Source organism: Chenopodium quinoa, unplaced genomic scaffold (genome assembly GCF_001683475.1).
Source record: "Chenopodium quinoa cultivar QQ74 unplaced genomic scaffold, ASM168347v1, whole genome shotgun sequence".
Taxonomy (NCBI): Eukaryota; Viridiplantae; Streptophyta; class Magnoliopsida; order Caryophyllales; family Amaranthaceae; genus Chenopodium; species Chenopodium quinoa.
This window is the reverse complement of record NW_018743974.1, coordinates 2,542-16,650: the sequence shown is the minus strand read 5'-3', so window position 1 is coordinate 16,650 and position 14,109 is coordinate 2,542. Positions and strand designations below refer to the sequence as shown.

The 14,109-nt window shown below is 33.5% G+C and overlaps 1 protein-coding gene and 1 pseudogene across 1 annotated transcript; one reads left to right on the top strand and one right to left on the bottom strand.

The window, feature by feature from the left end:
- The first annotated feature begins 227 nt into the window (after positions 1–227).
- LOC110689592 (probable pectinesterase 15) lies at positions 228–3,821 on the top strand. Its single transcript, XM_021866354.1, has 5 exons — positions 228–738; positions 1,544–1,715; positions 2,419–2,625; positions 2,827–3,074; positions 3,355–3,821. Exons 1-5 carry the CDS (start codon positions 332–334, stop codon positions 3,554–3,556), a joined length of 1,236 nt encoding a protein of 411 aa, XP_021722046.1. The 5' UTR covers positions 228–331; the 3' UTR covers positions 3,557–3,821.
- Positions 3,822–3,941: 120 nt separating this feature from the next.
- Positions 3,942–13,471, bottom strand: LOC110689591 (annotated as a pseudogene).
- Positions 13,472–14,109: the final 638 nt, after the last annotated feature.

Genomic DNA, 14,109 nt, shown 5'->3' with positions numbered 1-14,109 from the left:
ACACCCATACGCATGTAGCACCTTTCATCATTCTCCCTTTCTGTTGTTTAGCGTATCCATCTTCCAATCTTGTTTGCTGCCCATTACCCTTTTTCCTACCCTCTTTACTTTCAAGCAAGAAAAGATAAATGTCTTATTAATCTATATACTATTTCATTATTTATTATAAATAATAATAGTAATTCACTATTGCATGAATTCATTTCTTTTACGCTAATCACCCTACACTACTCCTCACAAAGTCATCACATGATCACATATTATATAAGAAATAGTCACTTCCCTTCATGACTTCATCATCTTTAACCCGTAAACGAGCCGAGCTTTAGTCATGAAACTCAAAACCATCTCTTGGTTTTGGCTCTTAGCCTTTGTCATTGCACTTCTTTCTATTGCATTCACCCTTTTTATGAACTCTTCATCCTCTATTTCACCCCTTGTTATTAAACAAGCGCGTACTTTTGATGACTTCCTAGGCATTTTTAAGGAATTTGGTGACCGTGTTTGGAGAAGACATCACCACCATGACCAACACGACCACCACCCGAAAGAGCCACACGAGTCGTGTGGTGAGTCAAAATGGGGGTCTAGGTTGCCGTCTTTATACCGTGTTTCTCTTACTTTAACGGTAGATTTCCATGGTTATGGCAATTTTAGTAGTGTACAAAAAGCAATTGATGCTGTGCCAGATTCTAGCTCTTCTTATACTCTCATCATTGTAGACTCCGGCATATACAGGTTAGTCCAAAGCTTAATTATGTACTCGGCATTTCCTCATTTTTTTTGTTTTTATTATTTTTTATTACTTACAACACATTGACTTTTACATTATTTACATACCCTATTTTGACTGAATTTAGTGATTTATAGTTAATGGAAAACATAGTTATGCGAGATCCCATTAGATTTATATCGGTTAATGCTTTTATAATATACAATTTTTGTAATATTTACTTATTAGTAATTAAAAATATATATTTATGATTGAATTAATGCATTAGTAAGGTCCTGTTCACTTCACCTTATATTAAGTAAAAATAATTCAAGTTCAGCAAAAACAAGTTCAGTTCATTAAAAATAATTTCAGTTCAATAAAATTAGTCTAGTTCAGTAAAATTCATATTCCTTAAAGAAGAATTATAATAGAAAATCTGTAAAAATAACTTCAGTTTATCAAAAATAATTTCAGTTCAGTAAAATTAATTTAAGTTCAGTTTAAATAAGTGGGGAATGGAAATGTTGCATATAAAACAAAAAATATAAATTGAAATGATAGATAAATGAAATTTAATTAAGAGCCATGTAGCTAATGACCTAGGTCAAAGTATAATACTATCTCCGTTTTATTCTATTACAACAATTTGACATAAAGTGTGAGAAGAAATAATTTAATCATTGCAAAAGTAGTAGTTTATAATATATATATATATATATATATATATATATATATATATATATATATATATATATTTATTTATTTATTTTGTTGGAGCTTAGAGTTGGATGAGTTAATTGCGTGCATGATATCTACGTATGATGGCAGGGAGAAGGTGACGATTAATGCTAACAAAACCAACTTGATAATCCAAGGTAAAGGTTATGAAAACACAATAATTTCATGGAATGACACTTCGAAATCGACCGGCGGTACAGCCTCTAGTGCCTCAGTCACCATTTTTAGTCCTGGATTTACAGCTTACAACATCAGCTTTCAGGTAAATACATAATTTGGGCATGCACTTATATTGAGATTTAGCAACCCTAGCTAATAACTATATTAACAAAGTTTTATAATTTTGAATTCTGAATTAAACGTGTCTTAAGAAAATGATGACTTGTTGAGAGCAAATGACCAATGATAAACTTCATTTTACCCAATATCCGTCCATATAAAGAAGCAATGTAAATAGGGACACAAGTCAACCTTGTCAGATAAAGAGTTATAAATAAGTTTTATTAATTCACTAAGGTGTATGCATTTAGACACTTTATATCGTGTAAACTTGAAATTCTTATCATTTCTAATTTCCTACAAGAAGGTAAACAAAGAATTTGTTGTGGTAAGGAAAACGGTGGATAATATTAGTATCCACTATTTTGTTCCATGACCCCTAGGACTCTTCATTAGCATTATACACATATCTTTAAATGGTATGGACTTTATATGAGTACGAATTCATGCATCACTCAGTGGTTATACCAGACATAGGCTTATAATTTTTTTGAAAAAACGAATATGTGACAGTCAAAGTGTAACACTCAAGAATATAAAGAGAATAAACAAACCTGTAATTTGGAGACCGTGAAAAAGCAAATTGTGCAAACAGTTTAAAGCGGAGAGAGAATTTATAGTGTTTTGCATGCAATAGAAAATTATATTTTACTTTGTTATAACGAACATTGGGTGTTTGAGAAAAGAATACAGCACCTCAACCATCTCCAGGAGATGAAGGAGGGCAAGGAGTGGCACTAAAAATATCAAGTGATGAAGCTGCCTTTTATGGTTGTGGATTTTATGGGTCTCAAGACACACTTAATGATGATCGTGGCAGGCATTACTTCAAGGATTGCTTCATTCAAGGTTCTATTGATTTCATTTTTGGAGAAGCTAGATCACTCTACGAGGTTATCGTAAACTCCATACTCTTCTAAATGTTGTTCTTACTTTAATAGTAGTCAAGCAGTGTCACAAAAAATAAAAAATATATATATATATATATTTAGAGACGAAGGGAATATATGTTTGTGGTTTTAGTTAATATATTCACAAGGTAACAAATAATGAGACAAGGTTATTGAAATAAAATGGTTGTATTTTCATTGTAGAATTGCACAATTAACTCGATAGCTGGGAATGCACAAGGGGTGGATGGATCAATAACGGCACACGGGAGACAATCACAAGATGAAAACACAGGATTCTCCTTTGTGAATTGCAACATTGGTGGAAGTGGTAAAATTTGGCTTGGTAGAGCTTGGGGACCCTATTCAACAGTTGTGTTTTCCAAGACATACATGTCCGAGGTTGTTTCTCCTGATGGATGGAATGATTGGAGAGATCCCTCTAGAGACTCGTACGTAAATTCTCTCTTTTAAACTTTTTTCCGGAAACATACAATAAGGATACGATAAGAGAAGTAAAGTTTAATTTTAATGAATGAATAAAGATAAATGCAAACATCAAAAAATAAAGATAAATGCAATATATTTCCTCTGTTTCTAATTGATCTCAACACTTACTATTTACACGAAGTAAATGTACACGCGTTAAGAACTTATAGCAAGGGACTAAAGTGAGAAGTGTCGAGATCAAATAGAAGATGTTTTCTAACGATTATTATGTGATTGTAACAGGACTGTTTTCTTCGGAGAATATGAATGCACGGGTCCAGGAGCAAGCTACGCAAATAGGGTTTCTTATAGTAAGCAACTTAACCAAAATGAGGCAGCATCATATTTGGATGTATCATATATTGATGGAAAAGATTGGCTTCTTCCTCAGCAAAAACTTTCATTCTACTCAATAGACAGCAACAAAGATGCTGAATCTTTGTAGAATTCATATATCATAACAAATTTTACATCTCGTACTCCGTATTTATCTTACAAACATACTAGAGGTATACTGTTTTTGGTGGAGATAATTGGATGTATGAACTCGTTCCTATTGTGTTAAGGGTTACATTCAGTTCTTTGACTGGGTTTTAACGGACGATTTCAAGGTAAACTGTAAGTACGGTCTTTAAATTTTAATAAAACTAGCAGAATATGCAGAACCTTGTTATTTTCCAGCATTGTAATGAAGAGAGAAAAAAAATGGAGAAGGAAGAATAATTGGAGCAACTGACATTGGAGGAAGAGGAAGTGTACAGAGTGAGGAAAACAGGGGAGTTAAAAAATTGACTTCTTCAGCGGAAAAGAAAATTATAAAGTGCTATTAATTTGATAAAATTAATTAATTAAGGTGATAATTCACATAAAGAATGTAAACTAAGGTACATTTTGACAAGTTTACCTTAAAACAAACATGAAATTTTGAATCACAAGATCCTCACTTATTAACAAAAAATCCCTATTGGAAATTCTTTGTTGTATGAAAGGCAGAGAAGAGCAAGAGAAGACCGAACTTGACCACCAAAACTCATTTCAATCGATGAAAAATTATTGCTTCATCAATTGACGAATGACATATGGAAGGATTCCACCATGGTCGAAATAGGCGAGCTCAACCTACAAAACAATTTCATACAAATATTATTTCAGAATTTAGCCAAGCACTGAAACAAAACAATCGAATTTTAATTAAAGGATGTTCATAATAATCACCTCTGTGTCGAAGCGGATGGTGCAAACAAAGGACTTTCCATTGTCAGTTTTTACAGTGACATCTTGTCCCGGTCTAATCTCGCTAACTTTTGAAGGGAGGTCAATTGTGTATCTCTCGTGACCGGTTAGTCCTAATGTTTCGGCATCTTCACCAGCCTTGAAGCATAGAGGGATAACACCCATACCTACAAGATTACTTCGGTGGATCCTCTCAAAACTCTTAGAGATCACTGCTTTCACACCCTGTAATCACATTATTTATTCTCCATTATTAGGCATCTTCATACAAACAAGAGCAAAGAAACCTAATACACATTTAAAATCCACTTACCTGTAACATTGGACCTTTGGCAGCCCAATCCCTAGAGCTACCACTTCCATACTCAGCACCGGCTATGACAATGGTTTCATGACCAGCCTCCTTGTACCTCTGCAATTATGATTGAAATTGAATGCATTAAGTCTCATGCAATTAACTTTCCTTACTAACAAAACTAACAAGTCAACATAAGTATCATTTTAAAAGCAATAGAAAAGAGATTTAGTTTTTACCATAGCAGCATCAAAAACATACAACTTATCCCCAGTTGGAATGTGAATTGTTTTTGGACCCACTTCTCCATTCAAGAGCTTGTTTACAATGCGAATGTTTGCAAAGGTACCCCTTGCCATCATTTCATCATTGCCTCTACGGCTACCATATGAGTTGAAATCTTTGCGATCAACCCCACGTTCAAGTAGAAACTTGGCTGCAGGACTATCCTTGTGGATGCTCCCCGCCGGTGAGATATGATCGGTAGTTATACTGTCACCGACATTAAGAAGACAATAGGCATCCTTTACTCCAAAAGGTCCAGGTGGATCCAAGCTCATATTCTTGAAATATGGGGGTTCATGTATGTATGTGGAGTTTGAATCCCACTTATAGAGGGTGCCAACAGGAACTTCAAGAGAGTTCCACATGGGGTTCCCCTTAGTGATAGCTTCATAGGTACTTTTGAACATGTCAGGCAATACACTTGATTGCACAACCTACACCAGCATAAAGAGCATTAAATTTCATTTCTCATCATTGAAAACAGTTACTATAGAGCATATTACAAAGGCCATACCTGAGCTATCTCATCATTGCTGGGCCAAATGTCTCTGAAGTAAACACTCTTCCCATCCTTCCCAGTACCAATAGGTTCTTTATCGAAATCAATATCAACCTATAAAATGCAAGATTATTGGGGTTAATTGATATTTTTTAACTTTGTGTCCCTTACAATAAAATAAAATAATTGATCTGACGATGAAAGAAATGACAGAAGAAGAAAAGAGAAAAATAGTTATTTCATTGAATTATGTGTTACTTTATTGGTTCTGCCCTTCATAAAATGAATTATAAGCAGTTGGAATTCTTAATCATATTTTTGTTTCACATGCACAGATAAGTGGAAGACTGTCCCAGACGAGAAAACCTACAATGGTAAAAAGCTACACACTCCTACAAACTATATACCCACAAAACATAACACATGATCTGGACAGGACATTAAAGAAACCCAAATTAAAGATGCCTAAGAAGTACGAGTCCATGACAGCAGTGACTGCTGTATTCAGACCCATTCTACACGAGTTGTCCCAAAAAATCCCCTGGGAGAGGCACTAAAACCACTCATTGATGTAATCACCGTCAGAAGCAATACATTTATTATAGAACCAATATCCATCCACAAGAATCCTAGACACATCTTTATAATCCAATTCACCCAAAGTTGTATCCAGATAGCAAAATGTGTTAAATTTTCTTCACCTCTATATATTCCTTCAGGGTTGTAGGGTTGTTCCTCAAAATCACCATTTAATCCAGAAACTCAAGTGCGGCAACAGAAACATATATAACAAGAATACCATCCATTCATCCAACCCTTAGTTTTACCCCCCAGCAAAACAAATTCTTTTAATACTTTACACGGCCTTGAAATTAAAAACTCTAAAAGAACTAGATATTTAATAAGTATTAAATAATTATGCAGTTCCACAATTCAACAAACCTTCAATTTTGTTCAACCTCAAGAAAATGAGGAATTAATGCATTATCAAATACACAACTAAAAATAAGATAAACTTAAACCATAAACAATCTGAGCTCATCCCTGCATCTGTGTCCAGGTGTATTTTAACTATCATAAACAACCATTGAATCTAGATACCATGCATATCCCAAGGCAGTTGTGTACTTACAGTTCCAGCCAATGCATAAGCAACAACCAACGGAGGAGAAGCAAGATAGTTGGCTCGTGTCAAAGGATGAACACGCCCTTCAAAATTACGGTTACCAGAAAGCACAGCTGCTGCAACAATGTCTGTATAAACGAACCAGGCACACAATACACCATGGTGGATTAGAAGCATTTCTTAGTTGTTAGAAAGTAGCCCTAATACGAGCATTCAAGTTAATGCAATGCATGATATAATAATATGGCATCACAAACAAGACATAGACTACACAAATGGCAGCGTCACTGAAAATTCACCATCAACTACTGTATATAAGCATGTTTACTACTTTTTTTACATTTTAAAGACTATATGTAGCTCTGTGGATTTCAGAGTGATCTCAAGCAGACTTGTAACAAATATCAAGAAATAGAAAAGAGACTGAAATAAGAGAGCAAAAATATTACAAAAACCAAAAATCAAGCCAACTATTTTTACTTAGAACAATATTTGGATTACATCAAAGAAGTTTATGCTAGAAAGTATCTAAACAGAATAACAGACAGAGCTAAAGCATAATTAACACACACAATGGACATACCATTCTCAGAGATAGCTGCAGAAACAGATTCATGTAGATCACCAGAGTTTCCAATACAAGTTGTGCAACCATAACCAACAATGCTGAAGCCCTGTTGATCCAAGTATTTCTGCAGACCACTATATAAAGCACAAACCGAAAAAATAAATGATCCATAAACAAGCATTTTGATTAATTTTATTGAAAAATTATGTCATCAATATATGAAAAAAACCATTACCTCTTTTCCAGATATTTTGTAACTACTCCAGATCCAGGAGCCAGACTGGTTTTAACCCAGGGCTTGACCTGATGACAAAATTATTATATAATTGGCTGAAAAGGATGATAAAAAAAAGCAAAACAATCCACCAAATAGTATGTTACATATGACTTAAAATCTAGTACAATGGCAAAGGGTCAACTTCAAATGCACATATCTCTCAATCCAGAAGTGATCTTGAGGCTCAAGATATTATGTTAAATATGACTTAAAATCTAGTACAATATATAAAACAAAATCACCTCAAGATCACTTCTGGATTGAGAGATATGTGCATTTGAAGTTGACCCTTTGCCATTGTACTAGATTTTAAGTCATATTTAACATACTATTTGGATTGAGAGATATGTGCATATCTCTCAATCCAGAAGTGATCTTGAGGTGATTTTAACATACCAGATTTTAAAAAGCAAAATCCTCAAATTCAGAGCTTGGTAACATATAAAATCTATAGTCACTAGAACCACCTATCCTATTCACAACAGTCTACAATTTACTTCATTGGTAAAACATTTAACAAGTAGGAATGTAATTGTGTTACAAGATTAATTAGTTTTTATATGTAAAAATAAATATTATTTAAGGAACTTGTTCAATTCATTCAACCGACCACCTTTCAAAAGGCAATCAACCAAGGAATTTACAGAAACATGTCACGGAATTGTTAATGCGTCATCATTCGAATCCTAAGAGCAAGACATAAAACATGATCATAAGAGGCAAGTTAACTAACCTCTAAACCCAACTCAGTAGCTTTCTTTGCGACCAAAGCAGCACCCAACATAACACTTGGGTTTGATGTGTTTGTGCAACTTGTTATTGCTGCTATAACAACACTACCATGCTTCAATTCAGCAGTCTGGCCATTGAACGAAAATTTAACAGTTTTATCCTGCTCTTCTTTGGGAATAGCAAATCCCTACAAGATAACAATGTGATAGGTAATGAATTAACACCAAATGAGAGCCCATAATAACAATATATACAAGAGAGGAATAGTGAAATGAATTTAAAAAAACAAGTAAACAAAATTAAGCAGATGGTTTTACCTTAAACCCAACTTTATTGTTAAGACACCCATGCCAATCAGCCTTCATTTCCTTTAGAGGAACGCGGTCATGTGGCCTATCAGTAACGGGTCACGTCAGCACCATACTATAGATCCAATGGAAATATTTATAAGAAACGTACCGTTTTGGTCCTGATATGCATGGCTCAACATCTGCTAAATCCAACTGAAGATATGATGAATAAACTCTTTCTTGTTGAGGCTGATACAGGAATAATTTTGTTTATATTAGAACATATATGCCAACATTACAGCTAAATGGTAAAGCTAAAAAGTTTGACAAGTTTCAACCTCACTATAGTCAACAAACATTTTGTTTGCCCGTAAATATTGCTCGATCATAGCAACCTGTAAGTAAGGAAACACAAAATTTAGTGATGGTCAACTTGATGTAAAAACTCATAAAGCTTTTAAAATACAGAAAAGAAAAAAAAGAAAAAAAAGAAAAGAAAGAAATAGATAAGGCATATGTTGTAACTCACAGTCTCATCACTTCTTCCAGTCAATTTTAGGTACTCCAAAGTAACATGATCCACAGGGAAGAAACCCATAGTTGCTCCATATTCAGGAGACATGTTGGCAATAGTAGCCCTGTCAGCAAGTGACAACTGACCGACTCCCTCTCCTGTAAGTGCAAGAAGAAACATAAACTTCTGCAATGACCCTACTAATCAAATAACCACCCTCCACACCTCCACATGTAACCATCCACCAACTTACCATGAAACTCTACAAACTTGCCAACAACACCATGCTTCCTCAACATTTGGGTTGCTGTCAAAACCAGATCTGTGGCTGTAACACCATCACGTAGTTTACCAGTCATCTTGAATCCAACAACACCGGGTAAAACCATGCTCATGGGCTGTACAATCAAACTCACATGGTGTTAGGGAGTAAGAAATCCAAAACCTCTTTCATAATGACTTATAAATATCAATTAAAAACAAAACAAAAGATGATCCATAGAACCTAGATACTTCTAACTTCTAAGATATCTTAGTATTAATACAAGGAATAGTAAAATAGCATGTATAACTTCTTTTTCTTTTCTACATTTAAATTTAGATCAGTTGTTTATGCCTTGTTTTACATGGGACTACACTTGGTTAAGCAATTCATCAAATAGAAAACTTGTATTACAGAGCAGAGAATAGTGAATACCAAAGAAGTGGTGCAATAAAGAAACATTTTTTTTTTTTGTTTTTTATTTTAAAAAAAAAAATTAAATTAAAAAAAAATGCCAAGCAACGTGACAAATTACAATTTAGACCACCCAAAAAAAAATCTACAAATTACAATTTAGACCACCCAAAATAAATCTAAGGTATTGTTTGGTTGAACAAAAACAAATGGAGGAATTGAATTGATACGAGTTTAGAAATAAGTGATTTGTAATAAAAAGTGGAAATGTAGGAAGTGCAAGTTAATGGGAATTTCCAATGCCCACAAACATGGGAATCAATTTACCAATCCCCTCCCCCTTCCCCGCGATAACTCAAAATTCCCATGATTTGCAATAGCCTTCATAACCAAATAAGTTTAGTCAATTCCTAGGAAATTTGATGCGGGATTTTAATTCCAATGTCATACAAATGCCTATGGGAATGAAATTCAAAGTCAACCAAATAACACCTAATACCATACATATGCACAAAACCATATTAACCCCTTATTTCTATTTTATAATGTCACTTAAATCAAGCCATGTACTTTATTTCAGCCTTTCCAGCAACAACATTCACTGCAGCAAATTTTGCATTATGATGTAAAGCAGGAATATCTTATGAGCACCACCCACCTGGCCAAGCATAGTTGCCTCAGCTTCAATTCCTCCAACACCCCATCCAGCAACACCTAGCCCGTCAATCATGGTTGTGTGTGAATCGGTACCAACAACACTATCGGGATAAAGAAGTCCCTCGTTGTTGAAAACTACCCGTCCAAGATACTCCAGATTGACCTGTAATTTCATGAAAAGCACAGCTTGAATAGTTAACATAGTTTGCCCAAAAAAAAATCAAGCCCGAAACCAAGATTTCAAGGAAATTGAAAACATTATACCTTACTTCATAAACATATTGCCACTTGTATAAAATGTAGAGTCCTTTCGAGTTGGTAAAATTTTGGGTGTCAAAGAAAAATATAGGAACTTGAGTATAGGCAGTATAATTACCACTAATTACTTTGTTATAAGTTTTACAACAAACTAATCCCTCCTCTTTCAATATATAGTGCTTTTAACAGTTAGACTTTATTCTAGTCATCCAATTCAATAAGTAAACCTCGGGTGAACTAATAAAAATTATCCTATATTTCCTCATCTCACCATAATTGTGCTCATAAAAGTCACACGTTAAATAATGGGACAACAAAAAGAAATAACTAAAATCTATCATACTTAATGGAACGGGAGTAGGTGAAATCTCTATTTAATCAACCAAATCATAAAAGACTATCTTATTTGATCAAGAAAAGAAAAACACACCAGAGTCCAATATTAAAATAAAATAAAATAAATATAAAAAATAAACACCCTACCAACTCTATGGTCTCTCAGGAAGACCCAGGAGCATTCTATTTCAATGAATACTATTAAAGTATAAAAGCAAAGAGGAAAAAACAAAAGGACAACATGATTAAGCCAGTATGCTGCTACCAGTACATTAAAAATTATAATGTCCTACTAAACACTCTAGTAAGAATGATATAATTAAATACGAGTAAACATCAGCCCTTGCAAATGATCAAAATCCAGGAATTACTCTTACCTGGTGCACAATTCCAGAACCAGGTGGAACAACAAGCATGTTACGGAAAGCAGTTGATCCCCATTTTAAGAAACCAAACCTCTCTCCATTCCTCTTAAATTCAAGTTCCATATTTGCCTGGACTGCGTTTGCAGACCTTGCTACATCAACTTGAACTGAATGATCAATGACAAGATCCACAGGAACCTGCCATGCATAATAAGGAGACTAAAGTTAAGATTACAAGTATATGGTTCTTAAGAAAATGAAATGCGTACAAAGAAAGCAAAAATATTAGTTCAAAGCACGGAACATGGTAACACTCTTCCCTTTTGGCCATTTCTTTGTTGGGTTAGAGACATAATTAAAAAACAAGACTGCTATGATAAAACACAGTGAATGGCTTATAGTAGTATATTATACTGGGTCACAGCCACTGAAGTACTGAACTATAATTTTCAGGTTCATCATAAATACAGAAAAGGAAACGGACCAATGGGTTGATCTTGTTAGGGTCACTGTTTAAGGTTCTTCATGGCATCCCTCATAGCAGCCAAATCAACCACAGCTGGCACTCCTGTGAAATCCTAGAAACAAAAACAAAGCTTAATGTATTTGTATATTGGTCACAAGTCTTCATACATACACCAATACAATACCCAGGCTTAGTAACGAAGTAAAAAACCTGTAAAAGGACACGCGCAGGCTTAAAGGGGATTTCAACTAGCTTAGGTGCTGAGTTTTCCCAGTCAATGATTTTCTCAACATCATCCTTTTTTACTTGAAAGCCATCACAGTTGCGAATGGCTGACTCCAAGAGGATCCGAATGGAGAAAGGTAACTTTTCTGCGATATAAAAACAACCAAGTCAAAAGAAAATTGTTAATTTAACCAAGTAAGCATTTAGTCAAAGTCATAGACTATACCAACAGAGTTCTAATAACCAAACTTACCAACTCTAGGATCATTAAGACCTGGAAGACTGTAATACTTTCCAAATTCACCACCACCCGATTTGGGTAGACTGGTGAAGATTCCCTTGTAAGGATGCTCAGAAGCTGAAGAATTGTAGAATCAAAAGATTAGAAGGTTATTATTATCAGTACTGTTTAAAGGTTATTCAGTTCAATTTATTTCATTGCTTATATTGCATAACCTTTAATGGTTACTCCGTATTTAGTTTCATTCAGTACTTTTGATTTGAAAAAAATATCAAAATCTTGAAAATCCACAAATTCATTGCAGCAATTCAACAAGTTGATTCCCACATCATATGGTGAGTCAATAATTTAATCAAAATTGAAGTCCAGATACTAAAACGCTGTGAAACCCGCAATTTAAAAGCTACACTCGGTTGTATATTGGGATTAAAAAACAACATTGTCTTGGTTATTCAAAAATGACTTTCTTTATAAACAAGTCAAAGATTTGCTATACTTTATGGTTAGAGATTCTTGTTTATTTAGGAATAATACTCCATAGCATAGAAGGCACAAACATTATTCTAAAAGCACATAACTTTTTTTTTTTTTTTTGACAATAAAAGCACATAACTTTATTATACAAGCAATTTGTGATAAATAAAAGCACTACAATCGGAACTTAATAATAGCATAAAAGGCACAAACATCATTATAAAAGCATGTAACACTATAATATATACATTTTCAAAAAAAAAATAAATAAATAAATAAATAAAATAAAATCACTTTATAACATCATTGTCATTGCATCCGATTGCATCTAAATCTACGTACAACCGGGTGTATCATCTACCAATAGGCAAAACCAAAAGGTTTTTGAATCTTTTGATCATTCTTAAAGAGCATATTTCCATCAACATCAACTGATATTATATTATCGATGAATAAAAAGTCAATTACTTCAAATATAAACAATCCATAATTTGTAAAAAATCAATCTTACTTGTTTTTTAATCAACCCATATTATCAATAAATTAAGCTCAATCCATTAAAAATACGAGAAATAAACAACCCACGATTAATTTAATTCAATCTTACTTGTTTTCAGATTAAACCACAAACATTAAGTTAATAATTATAATATAAATAATCCAACAATCACAACATCGATTTAAATTTCCACAAAAATCACATTTAATAATTAAAAATTATACCCATAGTTGCGATCCTTCGTTGGAATCGTTCAATAGGAGTAGAAGAAGATCGCCAGTGAATCTAGCGGGAAGTAGATCGGAGACTCAATGAGAATCGGTAATCGAAACTGGGTAAGATTAGGAGAAGAGGAGAGAGAAAGAGAATGAAAAATGATGAAGCAAAAATGAGCAGGTGTTATTCTTAGCAATGGGAAAATGAAAGACGTCTCTGTATCATATCATGACTTAAGTGATTCAATTCCACCTACTACCACTGCATTTATTTTTGAATTTCAACCTTAAATTGTGTATATCCCTTTTTTTTCTTTTCTTTTTTTGGTGTTAAATGCAATAAACTGTGGCGTATATATCCATATATCGTTTTACTCCTTCGTGTTTTAATAAGTGTTTACAGTTTGACCGACACATAGTTTTGTGCAATTTAATTAACTTAAATAAAATAAGAGGTAAATGGATTGTTGGAGTATTAAAAAAAATTATAAAAGAAAGATAGTGGGGTTAATAGTTTATTGAAAAGTAATACTCCCTTCATTTTTAAGTACTTGCTATATTTCTCCATCTGCGGAGTTTTAGGAGAAAATTGGAGAAACTAATAAAATATGGAGGTAGTGTGTTAGTGGAAAAATAAAAAATTGTACAAAAAAAAAACAAAAAAATAGTGGAGAAATTAGAGAAGAGAGAATATGAAATTAATAAAATATGATATTTGTTGGTCACTAGGTGAGAGAAAATTAGTTAAATATTATAAAAACTTTCCA

Excerpts from the sequence above, each read along its gene's own strand:
- LOC110689592 (XM_021866354.1), top strand. The coding sequence starts at position 332 with ATGAAACTCAAAACCATCTCTTGGTTTTGGCTCTTAGCCTTTGTCATT. Across the intron at positions 1,716-2,418 it reads CTTACAACATCAGCTTTCAG|AATACAGCACCTCAACCATC; the intron begins GTAAATACATAA and ends GTTTGAGAAAAG. Across the intron at positions 2,626-2,826 it reads AAGCTAGATCACTCTACGAG|AATTGCACAATTAACTCGAT; the intron begins GTTATCGTAAAC and ends TTTTCATTGTAG.